This window comes from Eutrigla gurnardus, assembly GCF_963514095.1.
Source record: "Eutrigla gurnardus genome assembly, chromosome: 24".
Lineage (NCBI taxonomy): Eukaryota > Metazoa > Chordata > Actinopteri > Perciformes > Triglidae > Eutrigla > Eutrigla gurnardus.
In genome coordinates this window covers 13,102,913-13,129,652 of record NC_139935.1, presented here as the reverse complement: position 1 = coordinate 13,129,652, position 26,740 = coordinate 13,102,913, and the positions used below count along the sequence as shown (strand labels likewise).

Here is a 26,740-nt window from a genome sequence, read left to right as displayed (position 1 = left end):
AAATGTTATTCACTTTGAAATCAAATTAGTATTTAATTCGGTCTACATTTGCTTCCCAGACCAACTATTGCTCCGTTGCTGCAGCTGTGTTGCTCCGCTTTCTAAGGATGAGCTTGTTTTCTCCATAAACACAAAAGTAATATCTCTAACTCTCCTGGTTTCCATGGTGACTCGTAGGTCAGGTTCAGAGTCCGGGGTCAGGTTCAGAGTCCGGGGTCAGGTCCAGAGTCCAGAGGTCCAGGTCCTGGCTGAAGTTAGCCTTGATCCAGTTCCATGAAAGTATGTCTCATGTCATGGCATCGGTCACCATGGAGATGTATCCTGTGGAGCTAGCCTGCTCCAGACCGGGCTAAGATCCAGGATCTATCAGTCTTATCTGTATCTCAGTCACTTTGTTGGGAAACTAATGTGTTCATACCGGTTATCCCACTGCTCATTCCAAGTTTCCATCCAGTGAAGTAGCCTACTGTCATTATTTAAACAGTGTGACCATATTTTTTACATTCATTCATATCAGAGGTCTTAAACGGTTTCCAGGCCAAGGGCCCCTTGGCTGATAGTGACACGGTGGAGGGCCCCCTATTACATATCATATTAATAATGTTCCTTATTAAGCTGGGCCAATAATAATGTGTAGTGCAGCCTATAGTGCCATGTATACAGGTACTTTGTAATGATGTATGTATGCAATGCTTAGCAATTAAAATAATAATTGTTGACAGAAATATATATTTACAGAACATATTGTAAATCTATATTGGCATTTCTACATCACAATTTCACATTTACACAACAAATAACATTTATATTTGCTTATTAGATGTTGTATTAATGTTCATGTGTATTTTTGAACATATTTTACATTTTGTAAGAAAAAAGGTTTGGGATCAAATAATGTTGGGGACCCCCTGCTGGAAATCCGTGGACCCCCTATGGGTCCAGGACCCCATGTTGAAGATCTCTGGCCTATATTCATGGATGTTATTGAATTGTGTTCATGAAGCTGTTCATGTTGTTCAGCAAAGGTTCACCGTGCATCAGTTTATGACCGGCTGGTCCCATAACCAGACTGTGAGCCCCCCTCACTCCCTCTCTTTGATTCTGGTTGTAATGTATTGATAAAGCGCTGGATCACTATTGTAAAGTTCACCCTGTATGTTCCTCCTCAGCCACCGTACCTGTCAAAGTTGTTTTCTAGAGTATTTGAGCGCCAGATTAAAGCGGTGCAGGAGGCCGTGACAAAGGTGGAACCCCTCTGGAGGCCGAATGCAGCTAAAACAACACAAACAGATTTACAGGTTCATAATAAAATGAGCCTCCAGAGCAATAAAATATGAGGTGTTCTGAATAAAGAAAGCAGCAGAGCTGAAAACATCCTGCTGCTTTATGAAGGACGAATGAAAGTCAAAGTCAGACTGAAACATGATGTCAGTGAACTGACTGAGACACAGTCAGTTACAGCAGCAGTTACACACAGACTGCAGTCAACAAGGAGACGACACACTGAAACACTCAAATATCATCCTGCACCGTTTCTCATCATCATTTTCCTGCTACGAGTTTGAGGGACGATGTTTGAATTCAGAAGTTAGAAGGAATCCAACAGGAATGGACAGCTCGGAGCTTCCTGCAGAGATCCACATCCACTGAATCTCTTTGGCTTTTGGACTGTTGGTCGGACAAAACAAGACATTTAAAGACTTCACCTCGGATTCTGACAGACTGGGCTGCACATTTTATACCGTTTACTGGTGTTTTATAGACTCAATGATTGATTACTAAAACATTCAATAGATCCATCAACAGTTAATATAAGCTGTCATCCAGTCTCCTCTGAAAGACTTGGTGTTGAAACATCGAGCGGAAATAATAAGACGACACTGACAGCATTAATCTCACAGGAACATCTAAGTGGTTTCCTGGTTGTCATAGTAACAGTCATGTAATGTCCTCAGTAGGCAGATTCTTGTCTGATAAAAGTTTTTTGGTTTCCCAGAAATGCAGTTCTGAGAAATGTTTCTAAGTAAAGAGTAAAGCTCCACCTCTTCATGTACACAGATCTACATTGAGGACAGCACAGGTCTTTATCAGAGCAGAGACAGACAGGCGGGCAGACAGACGGTCTACCTGCACATCATGGACCCCCTGTTGGTGCTGGTGCTGTTGCTGTGGATCTCAGGTAGGACTCTGCTTTAAAGATGATGTGATACTATTTGTGTTGGATCTTTACATGAGAACAAACTGCTCACATACATCAACACCGCCAGGCTCCACTCCACGGGGTTTTCATCCAATCAGAGGTTTTTATTCCATTTCAGTCATTTATTATTTCTGTTTTAGTATGTATTACATACATCAATCATGTTTTCCTTGCTTTTGATCACAGGGAAGTAGGGTTAAATTTGAATATATATTCGAATAGTTGTTAAAAACAGAATTTTGAATGTGAAAATTATATTATATATAAATATTCGAATCATATGTAAAAAAAACAACAGTGGTCTGACTGTCTGCTTTGTGGGTGGGCGTGCGCCTGAGGTCAGGGAATGTCTGTTCTTTACTGTAAAACTTCAATTAATGTTAATAATATTAGTTTCAACCACTGAATGAAGCCTGACATATTTAGGACAAGAATCACGACCTTAAATTGCTCTAAACTCTTGATCAACATTTGTTTATTGTTGTCGTTCATTTAAACCGATATGTGGAGGGATGGAGGGAGAGAGGGAGGGAGGGGGAGAGAGAGGTCTGCTTGTCCATCAGTTCATTTCCTTATTTTTGTAGGTAATATGTTAAATATGTTTAAAGTTAAATAAATTACCAATACAAGTAGTTATGTCTCATTGTATTAATTTGTCCTTTTATTGATGTGCCTAATGCACAACCAGAAATATGAATATGTTTGAATATATGTGTTTTTTTAAAGGGAATATTTGAACGTCCTTTGATAGTAATTTTGACAGCCCTACAGGGAAGTAAACTGCTCACATACATCAACACCGCCAGGCTCCACTCCACGGGGTTTTCATCCAATCAGAGGTTTTCATTCTATTCCAGTCATTTATTATTTCTTGTTTGTTTGTTTTTTCAGAGTATTTCATACATCAATCATGTTTTCCTTGCTTTTGATCACAGGGAAGTAAAAAGCAGTTCATCCAGAACAGGGAGGGCAGCTTTGATGAAAGGGAGGGACACACAAATGTTCACCTCACGACCCGAGGGCCAGATATATCACCATACACTTCCACCATTATAACCTTGTCACTTCATTGGCCTACTATAGCTCCCTCATTTAATAAATACAACAACATATATACTAGCAATCAAAGTTTATTATACCAATTTAAAAAAAATACAGATGATTTGGCTCTCAAGAACATATGACCCAGACAAGGCTCCCTAGTGGGCCAACATTTTTAACATTAATATTTTCATAAGAAAAATGTTGTGAACTTCACACAGAAACAAACATTACTGAGTCATATATTATTTCAGTGCAAACATATGTCTTTGTATTTTATTCTCTGCCCTTACATTCCATAACATTTTTAAATTATATTTCTCAAACATGTTATCCTCTGTAAAGTTCTCTGCTGCTCTTAAACTGCAGTTTTTAGATTTCAGCTTTGTACTTCAGGAGCATCTTTGTGCCTCTCTTCACAACTACTTCCCTGTATTCGGACGGTTGGATTGATGGCCCTATAGCTCCCTCTAGCGGCTGACAGACTGAATTACAGCTGGAGTTCAAATTACATGCTTTTTACCAACGACTGTGAAACCAATAATATTTTCATTTTTATAAATGGACACAGATTGTGTACACATGTACATGTATAATTATATATAACTATAAAAATAAAACATTGGAGAGGAGGGGATAAGAATCAGGTTTTTCCCAACATTAGAACAAGTGAAATAGAGCAGGGGTGTGTGGGAAAATAATACATGAAAAGAGAAAACACCTTTGTAGGGAGATTGTCTATCAGCTTTTAAAATGACCGTTCAATTAGCTGAGGACACTTTCATATTTAATCCGTTACTTCCCTTAGATCCGTCTGTGTCTTTTCATGAAGGAAACCCATATTGACCATATTTTTGTGAATTTATCCATTTGTTTATGAATTGAAAAGGTGATTTTCTTCCCATTCAGTATCTATCATTAATCATATCTGTCCATTCTTCTACTGTGGGAGGGTTGAGCTGCAGCCAGTGTCTACTTATGTTTTTCTAAGCTGCAGTTATCATTGTTGTAAATAAGTATTTGTGAAATGAATGTTTTGAAGTGGTTACATGTATTATTTCTACAATCACTGTATGTATATTCAGTAAGCATCTCTCTGTTCAGCGGTTGGTGTTGTTAGTCCGCCATATATTCAGACTTGTGACAAACGATGCAGCATGTGATCAGTGTTACTGTGTGTAAGTCCATCTGATTGATCATCCTCACTGTTTCCTGTTCACTCTGTGTCAGAGCTGCATTTAAATGCTGCTGCTTCACATTAAAACACCTCAACTACATAAACTTTTATTGTGGAGGGGTCACAGGAAACACAATAGTTGTGTCTAAATTCAACGGCTGCATCCTTCAGAGAACACAGCTGACGTAGAACGTGAAGGCCGAGACGGTCTGATCTACAGAGGACTTCCTGTTTGAGTCACCTGCTGTTCCCGCCCTCACACTTTGCCACTCCCGTTGCTTAGCAACCAGCTGCTGTTGACCCTAAAGAACAAAGAAGACGTAACTAACTTACCTGATTAAAATGGAGCCAGAGATCATAATTTGTATCCTTTTTATTTGATATTATGATGGTTCAGGCTGAGAGAGGAACATTGTCAGGTAAATTAAATAACATTAACATTGGTTAAGCTGTGCACTTTAAATTTAATCCCATCGGTCACTATAGTAACCATGAAAACAATTTCAGTTAACAGGTCCTAAAAACATTACTGAATATTGTATCGATCCATTTCCAGAAAGTATTGAAGTAATAAAACCTCTCAATGACATATGTGCAGTGTTGCATGTTTAGTGTAAATGTCACATGACCAGAGCTGATTACTTCCTGGTTGCACCTGTAGAGGAGGATGGCTGCATGAAAGCTCCGACAAAAAAAGCTTAGTAAAGTATGTTAATATGAAGATAAGACTAATATTTCTGGTTCACATAATCTTTAAGATGTTTAGTATTGATATATGTATTTACAATCACTCAACTCTGTTCACTGAAGTCACAGAATGAAGAAACATGTTGTGACCAGTGGGATAACACAATGTACAGTATCTAGATGTACATGTACTTGTTACATGAGAAAGATGCTGTCCTCAGTGATGGTGATAGTGATGGATCAGATATGGACTATGTTGGGAGACACACACACACACACACACACACACACACACACACACACACACACACATAAATATATACATGTATATATCAAAGTTTAGTTTGATGCTTTCCTCTTCTTGAATGCAGAATACCTCTATCCTGAATAACCCCTATATTGTAAATGAATCATGTGACTGGTCTACAGATTAAATATTACAATGTTACAATGAATGCACTAAAGTAATATTGAACTAAAGTACAAGATAAAATGTTACAACAAAGTTAGAACATGAAGGTTTCTATACATTTTCCAAAAGTCACAATGTTACAATAAAGGAGATGTTTTAGTTTGCTTTCTGTATTCATATCGGTGATGTATGAGGACTTTTGATATGTAAAATAGTCACACTAGCATGTGATGAAGTATTTTAGTGGCGATGATGGAGATGCTGTCAGAAACAGAGTTTTACATTTTAGAAGTATTTTATAAGACTGTGAAGGAGAAATATGCTAACATAGACATTATCCCACCGGTCACCTTTGTGACCATAAAACACACTTTTCACCTAATTTTCCATGAAGATTTTCAAAAGTAATGATTGATTATTGAAAAGGGTTAGTAATGACATATGATTTGGATATTTCAATGTCTGTCTCTCTCCATCATCTGCTGTCTGTCTCTCTCCTGTCTCCCTCCATCATCTGCTGTCTGTCTCTCTCCTGTCTCCCTCCATCATCTGCTGTCTGTCTCTCCTGTCTCCCTCCATCATCTGCTGTCTGTCTCTCTCCTGTCTCCCTCCATCATCTGCTGTCTGTCTCTCTCTTGTCTCCCTCCATCATCTGCTGTCTGTCTCTCCTGTCTCCCTCCATCATCTCCTGTCTGTCTCTCTCCTGTCTCCCTCCATCATCTGCTGTCTGTCTCTCTCCTGTCTCCCTCCATCATCTGCTTGTCCTCAGAAGGATGGATGCAGGAGTGGACACAAACAGGATTTTCAAAGAGCAGTGGTCACATCGACCAGATATTCGCTCTCTTCAACATCATTTGAAAACATGTTTGTTGATTTTATTTCATTGAATGAAAACAATATATATGTTTGTGTTTCTCCAGGACTCCAGGTTGAAGGAAATCACAACTCAACAGGTAAATAGAGAAATGAACAAGAGAGAAAGAAAGCAGAATCTTCACTTCTTTCACTGACGACTCTCTTCTTTCTGTTCAGAGTCTGATGATGTCAGGTTTGTGGGAGGAGCCAGTCGCTGTGCTGGAACACTGGAGGTGAGACAGGGAGACTGGAGACCAGTGGTTGGTGATGACTGGACCCTGAAGGAAGCAGCTGATGTCTGTAGAGAGCTGGACTGTGGCTCTGCTGTTTCTGTAGGACTGAGAGAGGAGTCCTCAGACAGAACTGTGTGGTTGATCTGGTCTGACTGTGTTCATTCTGGATCCACTCTGAGGGAGTGTGCAGAATCATTCTCCTCTCCCTTCATCCTGAATCTCACCTGCTCAGGTAAGCCCCTCAGTGACATCATCTATGACATCATCAGTAATGTTGCTCTGTGTCACTGCTGCAGGCTGTGGTGTTCTAAACGTGTTCTGGTGTTACAGTTTATTTAAATTTCTTTGGCTCATCTCTTGAAACTTTGTTAATATTCTCAGAACCTGATTTGTCTAAATAGCTTCCATGTTCCAACACAACACCATAACTCACCTGCAAAAGGTCAGAACTCACTCAAAACATTGAAGTCGTGCTTCAAAACAAAGTTAGTGTCTCATATAAAAAGTCTCTGCCCTCCAAATGAAAAGTTCCTTTGACCTCATGGAAACAATGGTGGTCAGAATGTTGAGATGTTTTTCAGGACGGCAGTGAAGCCTGGAAATGTTCCTTATATCCACATTTCAGGTTTGTCCTATTTCTTTAGTTGACCCTGAATCACTGCGCAAAAAACCCAAGAATCCCTGCCCGAATATTACAAGATATGAATCAAACATGGTGATATCCATGTGGGATACTCTCCGAACAGCAGTTGAAGTAGATTTCATGTTCGGAGCATATCAAACTCTGGCTATGGGAACACTTTTAAACTTGCCATATCCCGGAGTTCATTTCTTCCCGGATACTCTACAAGATCCACCTGCCATATTCGGACAGCAACTCTAAGACGTCTAAAATATCTCATCAGACATGGACTGCTATCATATGTTGAGATGATCCATTACTCATATCCAGTGTCAAGATATTACCACTACCCATACTTCAAGTCCAAACACTAGTTCTGTCTTCATCACGATATTGCATTGATACCACTTTTAACCATATTTCAAGTCCTAACACCATTTGTATTTTGATTCAGAATACTGCATTGATACCCTCTGCAACCATATTGTAAGTCCTACAAATTATTTCAGCAGTCTGTATATTTCAGTATTCCAGTTCAGTGCAGTGTCCCTAACTCTATACTAGGTTCGCTCCTTTTTCCCCTCTACACCAATTGTCTCATCAAAAATGGCTGATCTACTTTGAAGATAGAGAATATAAAAGATAAATATTACAAACAAAAATCACTAAGTGCAAATAACTTTTTATTCTTGTACAATGAGTGTACTATATACAGTGCAAACATTTTACACACACACACACACACACACACACACACACACACACACACACACAGTATGCTAAAGTATGTCTAAAACAAGGTAGGAACAGGTCTAAAATTAGAACGAGGTAGGAACAAAAAACCACACACACCACAGAAATGATAAAAGTCTTACACATCTCGATCTGTTTTCCATTATCTTGGACAGCCGTGCTGCTCGCCACTTTGGTGAGGCAAATTTGTATACCATTTTGTCCTCGTCACTGTCCTCATCACTGACAAAGATGGCATCGGCCCCACAGAGATACCCCCAGGATCCTCTGTCCCACTTTGACCCGTTTCTTGAAAAGCTGTGTGACAGATGGGAAGAGGAGGTTAGACCTTTAAAGCGATCAACAAAACATGTTGTACACACAAGTTAATTAAGATAAGTAAAACACACGTGGGCAACTACCTTCACTTAAAGGGGCCCTATTATGCTATTTTTTCTCAAGTTAATATAAGTTATTGATGTCTCCAAACCTGGTCTTTGAATTCCTCAACTGGAAAAAACAATCGGAACATGTATTTCTGAGTGGATCACACTCCTCATTTTCAGCTTTTTTACCCCACTTTTTCAAACGGGTGATTCTGTCGGGGTGTAGCCTTACGCTAATGAGATGACCCCTGACCCCGCTCCTACTGAGGAAGTGGTTGTGTCTCTCCGCCCCGTGCTGTCCGCGTCCAGCTTGTTGCATGGTTATGGTTCTACGCTACAAACTAACAGCGGTGCAGCCGTACCGCTTCGAACCGGACTCCGACCCAGAACCAGGACCAGCTCCTGTAGAAGTTCTACGCCGCGGACGCAGCAGGACGTTTCTGAATGGTTAGTTAACATGTCTGTGTAACGTTTTGGACGGTAACTCGATGTGTGTTAGCGTAGCTAGCGCTAGCCACAATGACGCTAATGCTGCGTTCTTCGCTCTATAAGTAACGTATCTGTGAGCTATTTCGGCAACAATTAATATCGTTAGTAGTGCCGTGTTGTTGACAGTTCACAGTTGCATGTTTTCCAAATGGGGACGCAACATTATATTTAAACAGATGAAAACCTGCTGAAAACAGCGTCCTGTATGCGGGCAGTTTGTTTACATCACATTAACGGGATTAAAAACCTGAGGGGTATTCCACCAAACTCGCTAATTAAAGCGGCGCTTACCTGGTTAAGCCTGGTTAGAACTAACGCCAACTTCCACTTGCGGCTAAACCCATTCCATTAACGCATTTCAGCCGCGCCTTGTTGATGCTTATTCAAGCCAGGTTAAAGTTGTCTTGTGTTACGCACGTTCACGGGATATGAAGCCAGCCCAGAATCGTGAATGTCGAATCATCGAGAAAATGGCAGAAAAGACCAGAGCAAAAAATATTGATGGAACTGTATGAGGAGTACAAACCCACCAAAAAAGGGAATACTGTAGTGATAAATAAAAATAGCGAGGCTGCTTGGGCAAGAATTGCCGAGCGATTAAATACGGAAGTACCGTTAAGAGTAACATGTTCTAATATAACACTGACTATGAATTCTCCAACGTGAAGATAGTGTAGAGGTAACGCGCTGGCTTTGCACGCGGACGGCCAGGGTTCAATTCCCGACTATGGAAGTTTGTGGAACTTCTTTCTTTGGCCGGAACTCTCTCTCTCTCTCTCTCTCTCTTTCTCTCTTTTTTTTTTAGATAGGCCTAGTAAATTCATTGACCAACTTATTTATCTCAACAATTCAATGAACACATTCAATGAACTTATTAATGAACTCACCTGAAAGGAATTTATGTGGCTGAAAATTGCATGCAGCAATGCCTTTGTCATTGGGATCTATAACATGCTATTAATAATAACATCTTCATGCCTATCATGTTTTTGCAAGTTATATTTGGGTCTGGGGAAATTGTGTGACATATTTATCATAGTTAAGGTAAAATGTTGGTCTAATTCTCTGATCTAAAGACAATTATACAGGCAAAAAAACCAACAACAAAAAACACACATGAGATGTCCTCGCCGGGATGTGAACCTTCGATGCTCACGTCCAAGGGCAGGTGCATCACCACTCACCCAACTGGGGGTTTTAGGTAATAATATGGCCAGTCGGTCTTAAACAAAATAAACGATTTATTCATATTTTTTTAATTGCAAGCATGTATTTTTAGACCCTTGATGAAAATATAGTCTGTTTGTACTTCATATATGTAATTTTGGTAATTTTTGGTCTTTCACGTGACGAAATCACGAGGACTAGGCTTGGCGGAACCTTCTGCTGGTACAGTTGTTTCCGACAGACAGACTTCTCTGAAACCCCCGCTAAAGTAAGCCTGATGGTTAGCCTGCCCCGGAGCAGGCTAGTTTGGTCGGATAAATTCCCATGGTTACTTAGCGGAGAGTGCCTCAAGTCACGTTGGTGGAACGCAACTCTCGCTAAAGGTAGCGAGGCTTATCGAAATTAGCCCGGCTTTGCACTTAGCGAGTTTGATGGAATACCCCTCTGTTTTTTATAATGTCGGCATTGTTATTATTATGATACGCGCGCACAGCGGGTGATGCGCGTGGTGGGAGCGGCGGCTCTGCTTCTGTCATTGGGTTGTCAAGTGACAGAACTTGCACTGAACCTCCCCTAACGCATTAAAGGAGAGGAGAGGAGCTCATTTGATTGGTGAAGATCTGAATCGGCTGTATTAATCCCAGTCCACGCCTCGTCTCCTCCTCGTCTCCCACTCACGCCTTCTTCTCCTCCCTCTTTCCCACTTGCGCGGGTGGGCGAGACGGGAGGTGTGCCTGCGCGAGCCTGCGCGGTGCACGAAACTTGCAAAGTCCAGGCGGACACACCCCGTCGGCGTGGCGCAGGTGCACTGAGAGCTGACTGCGCCTGGTCTACGAAACTAGGGCCCCATGTAACAAAACAATTATGGGTCATAAAAGTATGACAGTAAATGATAACAGAAACAAATCCATTGCTGTTATTAATTGTTGTTTCAATTGGTTTACTGATGCATTAAACTCAGCTCAACAGCTTGTCGCAGGCAATTAAAATGTCTTAAAATTTGTTAAATTGTCACTTTAGAAATAGCCTGTATACACTTTTTTTTTTTTTACAGTCAAGTGAAAAAACAATGTTGCACGACTAAAGGACCCTTCAAAATCATTTGGGACCTCCCTTGAAACCACTGGGTGTATGACAACTACACTTAATGATTTTTATAATCACTGAAACAGAGGCAGTTTTCTGATGCTGAAAGCCTTTGGTCTATAGTGGGAATCCTCTCAGAACTCCACCTTTTGGGACATGAAGTAAAATATTTCCAGACAGAGAATCTTTGATTCACAAGTGTGACACCTATCTGGACTGACAATAAAAAATGCTATTTACCAGATCTGTAGAATAGGCTTAAGATCATAAACCATGCCATAGTTTTGGTGAGAAGTGAAACCATATCGCTTACTACTAAGCTCTGGACCACAGAGCTATATATGCTCTGCCTTGCAGCACATTTTTCAGTAGTGACCACCTCTTATATCCCTTACATAAAAAAAGGTAATTGATAATTACCACGATCAATAAATGCAACAGTATGGAGCAGGGCAATAACTCACTCGATCTCTCCTGCTGGTAAGAGTCTTCCTCCTCTTTATATCATCCTTGGTCCCCTCCAGGTCCTGCTTCTTAAGGCCCCCACACACCGCCCAGACGTCCAACTGCCTTATCCGACCACTCTCCGCCCACTCTGTTGCCTCTCGTCTGACCCGTTCGGCAGAAAAGTTGCGTTGTACACACCGCTTCGACGTGCTTCCGACACCACAGCAGCGTGTACGTTCTGCGCTTGCGCGAGATGCAATAAGCCTCCTTAACAGCGGGTGGCGCTAGTCTCGTGCCAGTACTCCAAATCAGGAAAACAGGAAATGACGGAACGGAGTGCAGATAAAAACAATGCACACACAGTCTTGGTTCAGTATTCGTTCGACTCGAGAAGACCTTTGAGGACTAAATACTTGGCATTTCTGGAAAGATGACTCTGGCTAGGGTGACACTCGCGTTGTGTGCTCTCGGGCTCATTATTTTACGAAGACGTCGTCTCAGTAGGGAACGAGTAATACGGAGAAACCATCGTCACTTCCTCCCCGCCCACACACCGCCATTGGATACTCTGATTCGCTAGCACACCGCCAATCAGAGTATCCAATGGCTCAGACGTCCAACAGCTCACCTCCTCAGACTTCGTATGCTCAGTCTGATCAGACAACGTCCGCGCGGCTCCGAAAGCTTCCGACGCGGCTGTACACACCAAACATACGTGTTCCCGACCTCGTCCGAGCCTCTCCAAACGCTTCAGACGTCCAACAGTTGGGCCGGTGTGTTCCTGCCTTTACTCGCCTTGTAGGACTCAAAAGCCCTGTTGCAGGCTCCTAGTGAATGAAAAATTACAACACAAATACCATGTCATGAACTCTAAATGTATTATTTTAAGGCATCTCAAAAGGATAGTGATCACTCAAAGACATTAGCAGACAATTACCAATTAGGTCCTCAGATTAACGTGATCAGACTTACTTCTAACTTGGCTTGTGCCCCAGTGTGGCTCAGCATCTTTAATGGCTCCCATCACAGCCCGGGTCACTTTTTCATTGTGATCAGAACGGAATCTGTGTGTGTGTGGGGGGGGGGGATAACATGTTACAAATAAAAACTAACTAACTGTGTTTTGTAATTTTCATCAACAGTGGCAATTCAGAGGGAAAGAGACAAAAAAACATACTTGTCCTCTATTGCAGATCTGTGAGGCTTCTATATGTATGACGGACCAAGGCCTGTAGGGATATAAATACAGTGGTGTCCAAATGTGTGCAATGGAGAGGAGAGACAATAAATACATGCTTGGACATACAAGCTAGCCATAGTATATGGATTATTGGACATACTGTACACCTGTGGTTCTAAACCTGTGGGTTGGGACCCCTCCACATAATTTTGGGGGGGTTCCCAGATGACAGTGAAGATGACAATTTACTTTAAAGACATTCTATAAAAATAAAGATAATTTTGTGTATCTTTTTTGCATAACATTGGCCATTGCTAATGACATACACAGTTATTAATCTAGCATACGTACTCATTAAATAAATCAATTCAAGCTAAGAGTCTATAATTAGGCTATACTGAGCCTGATCTATTTATACCAGAGATTTTCTTCAAATTAAGTTAATAACTTTTAGAAAAATGTTACCTGGGGTAAAACTCCCCCTGCTACCCTGATTTGCATTTGTATAGCTCACAGCATTTTCATTTACATGTTAAAGCCTCTCCTAGAATTAGGGGGAGGGGGGTCATGGGGGGGACAACTGCCAAGCAAGGCCTATGTCAATTTCCAGCAGTTTTCAGTGTTGCCCGTAAATTGCCGTGTGCAGTCGTATACCTGAACTTCCACGACAATCTACAGTCCCACATACTGACGGAAATCAGTAGTGTACAGGGTATCTGGTATTAAAAGGTCTTGAGAGTAACTTTATAAATGAGCAAATTATTGGCCGGTCTCCATCGGTGAAATCTATGGAAGTATAATCTGCAACACAATTTCATACAATATGTAGTGGGGGGTCCCTACTTCTTTTCTCTCAGATAAAGGGTCGTTGGCCTAAAAAATGTTGGATGACAGAAAAGTACATACCGTCAACTCTGGTGGGATCTTTGTGGTGGTGGTAGAGGAGGTAGGATTAGGCTCGATTCCTTCCAGCCTTTCCATCACGTCATCAAACTTTTCATTTATGTCATCAGAGAGGGTGTCCACACTCTTCTGCAGTTGTACGATTGCGCTAAAAATGTGAGGGGGAAAAATAGTTCAACATTCCACTCTGATGTAGGCTGGGGCAAACACAGATGGTCAAACAAGTCACAAGACAAAATGATACATTGCTTCATAATGAAGGTACACAAGTAATGGACAACTGTTCATGTCAAGTGTGTAGCTTACTGTTGGTTTTCCATAATAAAAATACACCCCCATTGGTATGTTGGCATTGGTGGATAAAGATATATATATAGTTTTTTTGTCACATTCCTTAACCAATAATGTGATGATATTCATATTTGCCCAGTGTTTCCCTGGAGACACAAAGGACTTTCAATCTCCACACAACACACTCTTTCTGGCAGTTCAAGAAACACTGAAATTAAGACATTGAATTTAAAATTTTAAAATGTGATTTGTTACACGTCACCTTACACCGCGATGACCACCCAGCCACTGCGATGCCACTGCCGCTGGCAGTGCTGGGGCACTGCGAAGGTCCCCGCCGCTGCCCGCCGCACAGGCGTGGCGTGGCGGCGGCCCGCCGCACAGACGTGGCGTGGCGCGTCGGCCCGCCGCACAGACATGGTGTGGCGGCGGCCCGCCACATGTAGACCGCACATCCAATCACATTAAACTTTGGACCGTTAGATCAGGAATGCATTGTGGGTCTTCCAGGTTGCCAAAATATTTTGCCATTTCAAATTATTTACACCTATGGGGAGCCAAAGTCACGCCCATCTACACCAGGCACCATAGGACGCTCTCTCTAGCACCCCTCATTTCCCTCTTTCTTGTGACAAACCAAGAAAACGATATGGATCGACGGAGGAAAAGAATGTAGGGGCTTCTGTTTTGCGACAATGTTTTATTGTTTTATGTTTGTATTGATTACTTTTGTATCTGTTCTTTTTTTGTTGTTTTTGTAATGCATCTCAATATTACTTTGTTTTAAAAGTTCAAATAAAAATGTAAACGAAATGAAAGACTCCCTTTTTACTATCTGACAGCCAGCCACTCCCTCATGACTCCTCATGAATCACTGACTTCTGCTGACACCTCGTGACTCCTACGTCTATGCCAGCCATCCAGGCCATCAATTGACATTTTCTTAGTGTATACTGACACAGGTACCCATTTGACATAAATTTGAAGTAAATATTGACTGCATTTTTGACACATGCAGATATGCCAGATATTGAATCAGCATTCAGAAAACATTGAGTTGAAATGACAAATCTGTAAGTACATTTATTGAGGAACAGTGATGATATGAGCTACAACTACATTGCATTTTTACTCAAAATAGGGTGTCATTATGTTCTATAATGCATTATGTCATATTTATACTTAGTATATGACAAGGAGATGAATACTTCATCCATTTGATTAGATATTGTTTATGCCAAGAAAACACTGAATTTGCATCAGAGATTTTTTGTAATTCTATAGTGGGTCCAGAGTCAATAATGACATTAAGTGATTGGCATGCAGTCGGCAGCTGGCATAAGGCATGTGAACCAAACATGGCCCAGGTGTGGTACAGGTGGTACTGGCTTGATATGGGCCAGTTGATGAGTGAAGTATTGGGCCTGTTAAAACCCAGGCTCGGTGGGAAGCAACACAATGAGACTCCAGGACCCAAAAGCAAATGCTGAAACAAATAACTACTTTACTGGGCTGAAGCTTCACAGACAACCTTTCTTCTGTTCACATCTCAAGGTCAAAGTTCACAAGGTCGGCAGCAGGTTTTTTAACATGTTTTTTTGGGCGGCCCTGAGGCCTAGCAATGATGCAGATTCTGAAACTTTGACTCACTAGGTACCACTGAGGCGAATTTGGTGTCTGTAGTCCCCCTACAAGTGCCTTAAAATCAAGGTCAAAGTTCACAAGGTCGCCATGTTTCTTAAATGGCGTTTTGGACGGCCCTGAGGCCTAGCAAAGACGCAGACAAACGGACGACAGATTCTGAAACTTTGAGTTCCCAGGTAAAGCTGAGACGAACTTAGTGTCCGTCCATCAAATGGCGTTTTGGGCGTCTTACATCAGTCTCAGACTCACACTAATTCTACATTCTTTCTCATGGTTACGATTACCCTGCAATGCCGCTGAGATTTGTGCTGCTATAATTTCATAAAGTAAGGCAACTGGACTAACCCCATGTGACCTCAACACTCACATGGGGTTAGTCCAGTTGCCTTACTTTATGCTTAGGCCTATTTGAGATTTACCATGACCTGGATGACTGAGAATATCCATAAATAACTGCTTGATTCTAAACCTTAAATTGACATTTGTTCCTATTGGTCCCTGACACTCACTCCACCCAATCTTTTTTCTTTTTCTTGGGACCACTGGGTACAACCTCTGATTGTCACTTTGAGCTGCTGGCTTTCACTAGCCCTGGTTGAACAGTGTGGAGACTGGAGAATGCATTTTTTTGAGTGAAAACTTGTCGTATGTACAGAATCGTGACTTAGGACTGCTGTCTGTCATGAAGAGAAATTTTCTAGCATGCCAGAAATGTATAAGGAGGTCACTGACTGTGTATAAATATGAGAAAAGGTGATGATATATGCTACAGATATTCTACTCAAAATAGGGTGTCATTATATTCCTATATTCAATATATATATAGGGTTAGGGTTAGGGTTAGGGCTATATATTGCATCATATTCATACTTTGTATTTGACAAGAAGATGTATACCTCATCCATATTTGATTAGATATGGTTCATGTCAACAAAACCTTAAATATGCATTGGAAATTATCTCTATTCTATAGTGGTTCCAGAGTCAAGATATGACTTTAAGTGATATATCAACTAATATAGACTGTATAACACATTCAGATAAGCCATAGATTTGATCCATATTCCAGAAAAAATGTGATCAGTCAGATATGTCCAGATATGATTTGAGGTGATACTTGGAACACACACACACACACTACAAAAATAAGATGTTGTGGTATCATAATATAAGATATGTCCCCATGATGTATACTGGGGTCATATTTGACCAAATATGAGATATCAATAAACTCAGGATATGGATCAGAAATGTTCTGTATTGTACAGAAAATCCAGTGACATATCCAATGAGATATTCTGGGATTCTGGCCCTTTTTGCCCAGTATAAATCATCAGATTCTGTCCATTGTCATGACCTATCAATATCAGTTAAATATCTCACCTAAAACAGGCCTACCGGCAAAATCTGTAATAAATATGTTTTATATGAGAAAAGGTGATATATATGCTACAGATATTGCAATTATTCTACTCAAAATAGGGTGTCATTATATTCCTATATTCTGCATTGCATCATATTCATACTTTGTATATGACAAGAAGATGTATACGTCATCCATATTCGATAGATAGCGTTCATATCATCAAAAACTTAAATATGCATTGGAAATGGTCAAGATATGGCTTTGAGGGATATATGCAATCAATATATGACACATCCAGAAATGCCATAGACTTAATCAGTATTGTAGAAAAATATTGTGATCAGATATGATCTAATGTCATATATACACACATACACATACATGACAAAATGTAAAATGCTGCTCGTATCCCAATACAATATTTTGTCTTCATATTGCATACTGTGTTCATATTTGACCAGATATGGTGCATATCAACAAAACTCAGGATATGCATCAGAAAAGTCTGTATTCTAGACAGAATCCAAAAACGGATATTTAGGGATTCTGGGTATTTTCGCCCTGAGGACATTTACGGAACACATACATGACAAAATCAAAATATTGTTCGTAGCCTAGTACAATATATATTGTCTTCATGATGTAAAATGGGTTAATATTTGACCAGATATGGTGCATATCAACAAAACTCAGGATATGCATCAGAAAAGTCCATATTCTAAAGAGAATCAAAAAACGGATATTTGGGATTCTTGCTCTTATTGCGCAGTGAATGTTTCCTCTACTAGAATGTTCTGTTTGTCCAGTGAACTGAACACTAAACTGAATACTATCCACATGCTGATTTCATCAGTACAAGTTTCTTTTACAGTATTACACACTGCACTCACGTTACCATGGAAACTGTTCCTGTATTTGTATTCATGTAAAACGACTGTAAACCATGAAATAATTCATACATGTTTTGAAGAGAACAACTGTTCAACTGAGAAGCAACATAATCAGTTTTGATCAGCAAGATATGTTCAATCATTAATTGTAGATAATTGTACTCATTTGCATATATGTGCTAAAACATTTGCAATTTCTCTAAAAGAATGAGAAATAATAATCTGTTGTGAAGCAGTGGCCAGTGGTTTGGAGGTTTACACATGTTGTTTAGAAAATATTCATTATCTTTTGAGAATTGTGGCAAAGCAATTGAGAAAAACTGTAAATGATGAACTGATGGTGGAATTGTTTTGAGTCCAGTTTGAATCACTGAATAGTTTCATGACATCTTTTTCTCTGGTGTCTGGTGTCTTTTCTCTCTCTCTATTTGATCTTCTATCATCTCTCCAGACTCTGTCAGGCTGCTGAATGGGACTAGTCTGTGCTCAGGCAGACTGGAGGTGAAGTCCAACCAGTCCAACCAGTGGTGGTCCTCAGTGTGTGAAGCTGACTTTGACCAGCAGGATGCAGAGGTGGTCTGTAGGGAGCTTGGCTGTGGGGCTCCTTCAGTCCTCCAGGGGGCGCTCTATGGAGACGTGGGGGCTCCAACGTGGACCAAAGAGTTCCAGTGTGGAGGCCATGAGTCTGCTCTCCTGGACTGTAGAAGCTCAGGCTCAGATAGAAACACCTGCTCACCTGGCAAAGCTGTTGGACTCACCTGCTCAGGTAGAAGAGGAGCTGCAGCTTTGATCTGGTTCATTTCTGTTCTCATCAAACTCACTTTGCTCTTTGACTGACGACTCTCTTCTTTCTGTTCAGAGCCTGTCAGGTTGGTGGGAGGAGCCAGTCGCTGTGCTGGAACACTGGAGGTGAGACATAAGGGAGACTGGAGACCAGTGTATGACTATGGCTGGACCCTGAAGGAAGCAGCTGTTGCCTGTAGAGAGCTGGACTGTGGCTCTGCTGTTTCTGTAGGACGGAGAGAGGAGTCCTCAGACAGACCTGTGTGGAGGATCTGGTCTGACTGTGTTCATTCTGGATCCACTCTGAGGGAGTGTGCAACATCAGATTCCTTTTCCTCCATCCTGAATCTCACCTGCTCAGGTAAGCCCCTCAGTGACATCATCTATGACATCATCTATGACAGCAGTGTTCCCAGTATGTTCCTTCCTCTGTCCCAGTGACAGTCAGTGGTTTCCACTGGACTGAACTGTAAAGTTCTCCAGGACAATGACGTCCTAGAATGTAGAGAAGTGGGCTGGTTTCTGGAAGCTTCAGACCCTCCATAGACTGCTGAGCTTCACCTGGCAGGACACACCTGTCTGTCTGTCTGTCTGTCTGTCTGTCAGACCTGTGACATCACTTCCTGTTTTAAGGGTCCATCTTGTTGAACGGAGGATAAATGTGACCTTTCATCTCTCGTCCCTCATTTCCATCTAAAGTCTTACCAAACTCCTTTCAGTAGAGAACTACAAACAGGAAGTAGGACCATATAACAGCTGTTGAACAAATGAACAAACAAATAATCATTTTCATATCGGTGTAATCCCCCCAGGCACAAATAGAAAGTTAAGCATAAGGATATCGCTCAAATACGTAGACTAAGGCATAGGATGTTAATCATATTTCACATATTAAACAGTAAATATAAGCGGCTATTTCAACAAAGAAATGTCCTTTTTCAGAAAACTCCCGTTCGCAAAAAATCTAGAGCTCTGCAAAGAATCTGGATTATGTCCACGACATGAAATGTTGAAAATGTCGGAGAATATTGTTTAGATATGTGATCGGTAGGAAAAACGGTAATTTCCTTCTAAGTAATCAAAATCCTCTCCCGACGTAAAGCTGCTAGAATCACTTTTATTTCCATATCGATGGTTGACGAGGAAAGGACGGACATTGTTTTCAGTTGGTTCAGATTTCGGAAAAAGGCAGACATGTAGGAGAAACTCAGGGTTTGTTGAAGCAAACCTGCCAGCGAGCAGGTTAGGTTCACAGAGTTGGTTACTATGGTAACCAGTGTTGGGCAAGTTACTTCAAAAGCGTAATGCATTATTTATTACTTGTTACTGTCATTTCAAAGTAATTAGTTACATTACAATATTACTGTCTTTGAATTGTAAGGCATTACACTACTTTTACATTACTTTTGCATTACTTTTCGCCAAAATAAAAGGAAATATGGATTTTTTGTTCTCAATAGATCTTCTTGTGTTCAATGCAGCTCATTACACAGCAGGATGTGATGTTTTTCGCTTCAAAATAAAAAAACGGAAAACGAGAAACGACTCGTTAACTGATATTAGATATTTTGTTCATGAATGGGATTCGGGGATGAAATAACAGGGCCATTTTTAATTTCCAGATTTGCCGTTCGTCTTTTTTAATGACCTTGAAGGCGCTGTGTGTGTTACCTGAAAGCCTACCTGAGACATTTAGGGGAGCTCTAAAACACTGTTCATTAACGCTCTGACAGCGTCTGACGCTCGCTTTTTGAAATAAACCTACTGTTTTAAACATGCACCAAAAGCGTTATGACGCGGACATAAAAGCGGTTCAAAACCGACGGGGAGAATCGGAGCCCCCGCCTCTTCCCCGCCGCCCAGCTGTTGATCCTCGGTGTGCCGGGTCGGCTGCGCTCTGACCGACCGGGAGCCGCTCCGTGAGTCGGTGTCCAGCTCATGGAGCCTGCTAACAGCGCTTAATTAACATAGTGTAGAGTCACACGGACCGGCTTTCACACTTTTCCAAAAGTGGAGCGTATGCCCATCTCGCGATCACGAATGTAGAGTCAATTGATTTCGGGTTTAAAATGCATTGTAACGCGCGTTACTGAGATTTGTACCGAGTAAAATATTACCAGTTTTTTTTTTGTAATGCCTTAGGCTACATTACCGCGTTACAGCAAAACGTAGCCTAATGCATTACAGTAATGCATTACTTTTGTAACGCGTTACTCCCAACACTGATGGTAACTGACCTAAAGGTTGAGTTCACTCTCTTTCTGGAACGGAAAACTCAGAGTTTCCATCTTCTCAGGGTTTACAAACTCAGAGTTTCAGGAAAACCTGCTTTCTGGACCGAGCCCCAGGAGTCTGGTTGAAGGTCTGGATTATTACTTTTATTGTGTTCTTTCTTTTTATTGGTTTTAACCTGCATGTCGCCTGTTGCTTTTACTATTCTTTATTTATCCTTTATCTTTTTATTGACTTGTCTTATAGATTCTAACTAGTTGGTTGCTTCTTTTTATGTATTTTTAATCCTACTTTTTAAAGGTTTTGATTCACATGCATCATTGATCACATCTGGTGCTTTTATGCACACAAGGGCTGAAGTTGGGTCTGAGCTGTGGTCGGGACACTGCCCAGCAACCCCACTGTCTAGCAGCTACGCTACTACTTACTCTCTGGGTGGGGAAATAGCTTCGGATGTCTCTTTTCTTTGTCCAGACCTGCAAACTCAGAGGGGCTGAAAAAGGTGACAGATTTGCCAAATAAACCTGAGTAGGGGGGTTTGGGGGCATCCCCCCCCAAGAAGATTTTTCTGTGGTTTTATCACATAAATGAAGCATTCTGGTGAACTCTGAGAAGAAAATAAGGGAAAAGACAAGATTTTCTTCAGGTAAAAAAAAACAAATGTAGTAACAGATCAACAACAATAAGCACACAAACACTTACGACAGTACATGTAATCATACAAACCCAGCAGAGGCTCTGAAGCAATCATTCATCAATCTATTTACACTATATACATTTAAAGTACTCATACATATGCATACCAAGTTCTAAATGTCACACAGCGGTGAGGGGTGTCCTGTCTTGGGTTTTCTGTCTGACGTCATCCCTAATCCCTGATTGTTGTCACCTGTGCTCCCCTCCCTGATGTCTATATAGTCCGTGTCTTCCCCTGTCTCGTTGCCAGAGTATTTCGTCCTTCGTATACATCCAGCCCAAGACCACAGCCATCGTTCATGACCAAGTATTGTTTGTATTCCAGGGTTTTAGGTTTTTTACTCAAGAGGAGTAATTTTTGGTTTGTAATGTTTCAAGTTCCAGGTTCAGAGTTAGATTATTTCCATAGTCCCCATGGAGCATTTTCTGTTCTTTAGCCCCATTAGAGTTTATAGTTATTTTCCTCCCTTTTGGAGTGTTTTCTGTTGGTTGAAGTTCATAGATAGTCCTCAATAGAGTAGACGAGTATTAGACTTTTATTTTTGTATCCTCCCCTTCGGAGCGCTTTTCTGTTTTAGTGTTTGTTGCGTCCGTTCCCTGCCTTTTCCCTTTCCCTTCCCCCTTCCCCTTTTCCCTTCCCCGTCACTCCCTTTTTCCTGGAGTCAGGGGTCAGTGTTTCATAGCCGGTTACGTTGTCACTCTGTTTTTGGAATATCTTGCAAAGTCTGAGAATTCTACTGTCCTCACTCTGTGCCTGAGTCCTCCTTAAAGCCCAGTCCTGACACTAAAAGCACAAAGGACATATCTCAGGACCTACAGACACCCTGTGCTCAAAGAAAATATCCTCAGTAATTATGAGACATGGGATGGCTCTAATTAATTTCTTGTCTCAACCTTTAGCCAGGCCCAGCCCTGACGCTAGCTGTGCTACATAGATAGCGTCTTCCTCTTTGAGCTCTCGTTCTGGAAAAGAAGTGTCCAGATATTATCTGCTGGGTCAGCGCTCCTTCTTCATAATGACATCTGAACTGACGTTGATTGTAGGCTAACGTTAATACACAATTCAGTCACGTTAGCTGACGTGCTAACTAGCTGACCAGCTTTCATTATAAACTTGGTGGAAAAGGTAACGTTAGGTAAAAGGAATCAGGACACACTTAAACTTCATTTAACATTAAACAGCGTATTATATCGTTGGCAGATAACGAGACTTACCTCAAAGCGAGTATCATTGAAAAGTGAAGAAGACGACGATGCCGTTATCTTGACGTTCCACCGAAGATATTTTATTGTGAAGGAGATCACACTCTGAAACGCCAATAGTCTCACTCCAGTCTATGTGGAATTATGCCAACGACATATTTGGACTGAAAACTGTGAATTTTGCTGAAAAATATTCTATTCAATGCATTATGTAAAAGAACATTCTGTTATATTAAAATATATCAAAATATTGGTTGGAACAAGTCTGTCTTTCCCAAACTTTGGTTGTGACTTGTCCTTATCGTCCCGATGCAAACTTCCGCCCTCGTGCACACATCAAACTGTGCAGCTCTAATGTGATCATCACAGGTTAGCGGCTGCATGAGGACCATGAGGGAGAACATGGACGTCCCCACTATTCTGCAACAGCAGTGCTGTGTGAAGAGAGTGCAACACATTTCTTTGTCACACGGCTGATATGGTGTTAACGTGGCACAGTTGGTGTCTCCCTGCCTTATTACGTGGAGCATCCACAGTTAGTGAAGTGTTGTGTTGTCTGCTTGTGGACCTCGGTGTCACAGTGGGACAGAGACCACATCAGCTTCACCCTTAAGCCACGAGGACACGGGAATGTGATGGAACATGGCTGCAGGCTGTGGTGTTGTAACCATGTGTTCTGGTGTTCATGATGAACTGATGGTGGAATTGTTTTGAGTCCAGTTTGAATCACTGAATAGTTTCATGACATCTTTTTCTCTGGTGTCTGGTGTCTTTTCTCTCTCTCTATTTGATCTTCTATCATCTCTCCAGACTCTGTCAGGCTGCTGAATGGGACTAGTCTGTGCTCAGGCAGACTGGAGGTGAAGTCCAACCAGTCCAACCAGTGGTGGTCCTCAGTGTGTGAAGCTGACTTTGACCAGCAGGATGCAGAGGTGGTCTGTAGGGAGCTTGGCTGTGGGGCTCCTTCAGTCCTCCAGGGGGCGCTCTATGGAGACGTGGGGGCTCCAACGTGGACCAAAGAGTTCCAGTGTGGAGGCCATGAGTCTGCTCTCCTGGACTGTAGAAGCTCAGGCTCAGATAGAAACACCTGCTCACCTGGCAAAGCTGTTGGACTCACCTGCTCAGGTAGAAGAGGAGCTGCAGCTTTGATCTGGTTCATTTCTGTTCTCATCAAACTCACTTTGCTCTTTGACTGACGACTCTCTTCTTTCTGTTCAGAGCCTGTCAGGTTGGTGGGAGGAGCCAGTCGCTGTGCTGGAACACTGGAGGTGAGACATCAGGGAGACTGGAGACCAGTGTATGGACCCTGAAGGAAGCAGCTGTTGCCTGTAGAGAGCTGGACTGTGGCTCTGCTGTTTCTGTAGGACGGAGAGAGGAGTCGTCAGTCAGACCTGTGTGGTTGATCTGGTCTGCCTGTGTTCATTCTGGATCCACTCTGGGGGATTGTGCAAGATCACTCTCCTCTTCCTCCATCCTGAATCTCACCTGCTCAGGTAAGCCCCTCAGTGACATCATCTATGACATCATCTATGACAGCAGTGTTCCCAGTATGTTCCTTCCCCTGTCCCAGTGACAGTCAGTGGTTTCCACTGGACTGAACTGTAAAGTTCTCCAGGACAATGACGTCCTAGAATGTAGAGAAGTGGGCTGGTTTCTGGAAGCTTCAGACCCTCCATAGACTGCTGAGCTTCACCTGGCAGGACACACCTGTCTGTCTGTCTGTCTGTCTGTCTGTCTGTCTGTCTGTCTGTCTGTCTGTCTGTCTGTCTGTCTGTCTGTCTGTCTGTCTGTCAGACCTGTGAAATCACTTCCTGTTTTAAGGGTCCATCTTGTTGAACGGAGGGTAAATGTGACCTTTCATCTCTTGTCCTTCATTTCCATCTAAAGTCTTACCAAACTCCTGCTAAAATGCTAAAAGCTCTCTCTCTGAGCTTGTTTACATGCGATTGTGCACTTCACGGTTAGCTCTAAATGCCTTTTATTCAGCTACATCACAACAGTATCATCAACACGTCAACACAATAGCCCCTAACACACAGCCTGTAAATACCGTTACTGTACCCCCTAAATACTGTATTTCCCGGGGACGGGAACGAGACGGGAGCCGGTGCTGTGTGTTAGGGCTGCTCGATTATGGCAAAAATCATAATCACGATTATTTTGATTGATATTGTAATCACGATTATTAAAGACGATTATTCATTGCTTTGAGAACAAGCATTTATTGAACTTCGAACTCTGGTATTTCTTTTAACACGATAAGTTTGAACTGAAAAACAAGAAAAATGCAAATAAATAAGAGAAAAATATATTATATAAAATGGAAAGGAAAGGAAAGGAATGGTCCTTTCCACTCCCTGCCCTAAATATGTGTGTATATATAGTGTACTTCTTCTGTGCCATTTATGTATTTAACTTTCTCTATCACTTCAATAACTCTTTGACCGTCATTTGCTCTGCTCTGAACTCCTCTGTGTCTCCCGTTTGGGCAAACAACGCCAAACGTAAATCAGGCTTTCCGATTGGCTGTAAAAGCCGCTATGGGAGCCAATACGAGCGTCCGATGCATAAACGTGACTCTATACGTCACGAGCAAGATGGCGGATGAAAATACTGATCGATATACATAACAAAACGGAGAAATGCGCCTCGGAGACATCTAGTCACGTCTTTACGCATTTGTTTTGTCAGAAATAAATTGCTCACATGGACAAGCAGGGTTCCGTTGTTTAGGCCCGTTTCTCTAGTTTAAGAGGAAAAAAACGCATTTTTTTTAATGTCCGTAGAACACACCATAAACATTTTAGTCCCGTCCCGTCTCGTTTACGAAAACGAAGCAGACATCTCGTCATAGTTTTTATCATCAAGGATCTATTTTTAGCTCGTCATCGTCTCGTCTTAGTCATAGAAAAATGCTTTAGACGAACATATTTCGTCATAGTTTTTGTTAACGAAATTAACACTGGTGTGTGGACTTCAAATGATTAAATAAATTGGTTGTGTTCCCTTGAGGGGCAGACACGGTCGCGTGACATATCTTGCACAATATCTTTGTTTGTTCCGGGTCAGACGCCTCGAAACCGAAGTGTTTCCACACCACAGAAGTTGCTTTCCCTCTCTTCGCGACCAAAGGCTGCCTTTCTGCCATTTTCTACCATCTTCTTCCCAAACACCTACTGGCAATACGCACCGGCGTGGCTGAAAGCGAAACTTTTCAGGCAGGGGCGGGGCGGAGCGGAGTGCACAGGTGGGGATGGAAGGGTTCGCTGCATTTACCATACAAGACACGGCGTGCGGCAGAATGATCGTTTTTTTACGATTATCTTGTTTTCATGATCGAGGGAAGCCAAAATCGTAATCGTAATCGAAATTCAATTAATCGCCCAGCCCTACTGTGTGTATGATATAGCTTTATCCGGCTCGCTGTGTGTAGCTCGCGGCTAATATGACTACACAGACACGAACAAATAGTTAGCCTGTTGCTACAGCCAGCTGCTAACGTCATCTCCCGGATAACAGTTGGGCTTTCGGTCCCATATATAAAAGGGACATATTTATAACTATTCGGTTTCAGACTAAAGGACCGTGGACAATGCGCAGTCTGTAATTATTCAGTGTTACACAGCGTTGGACTAAGTTACATGTTAGCAGCTAACGCTACGCAGGACTGCGCGGGAAATTCGGACCACGAATTGCAGTACATCATGCAGCACACAGCCTATTCAAGGCAATGGGGAGATATGTGTGTGGTCTTATTCTTTTTGGTTTTGAACGCTTCATCACCCATTAGCATTAAAAGACTTAAAGTGAATGTTTATTTTTTCACAAATCCTGCCCTAAGTTCCTTTAATAATAATAGTCATACTAAACTAATAGTTTAAAGGCTCAGCACTGTGTTTTAGTCATTTTTGGTTTCATCTTTTCTTGAATGCTTAAACTCCTCAACCCCATTTAGTATGTCAACATTTGGATCAGAACCAGCAGTTTTTAAGAAATTGGTCAGGAAACGATATGTCAT

General features: G+C 41.6%; 1 protein-coding gene across 1 annotated transcript in view; it reads left to right on the top strand.

Moving 5' to 3' along the window:
* Positions 1–6,379: 6,379 nt before the first annotated feature.
* LOC311010071 (uncharacterized protein) overlaps positions 6,380–26,740 on the top strand; it is a gene marked incomplete at both ends in the record, with an annotated part of 443,514 nt that continues 423,153 nt past the window's right edge. The window contains 2 exons of the mRNA XM_084004552.1: positions 6,380–6,470; positions 6,550–6,605. Of these exons, the coding sequence (XP_083860678.1) occupies positions 6,380–6,470; positions 6,550–6,605 (147 nt within the window). The remainder of the gene's footprint in view (positions 6,471–6,549; positions 6,606–26,740) is intronic.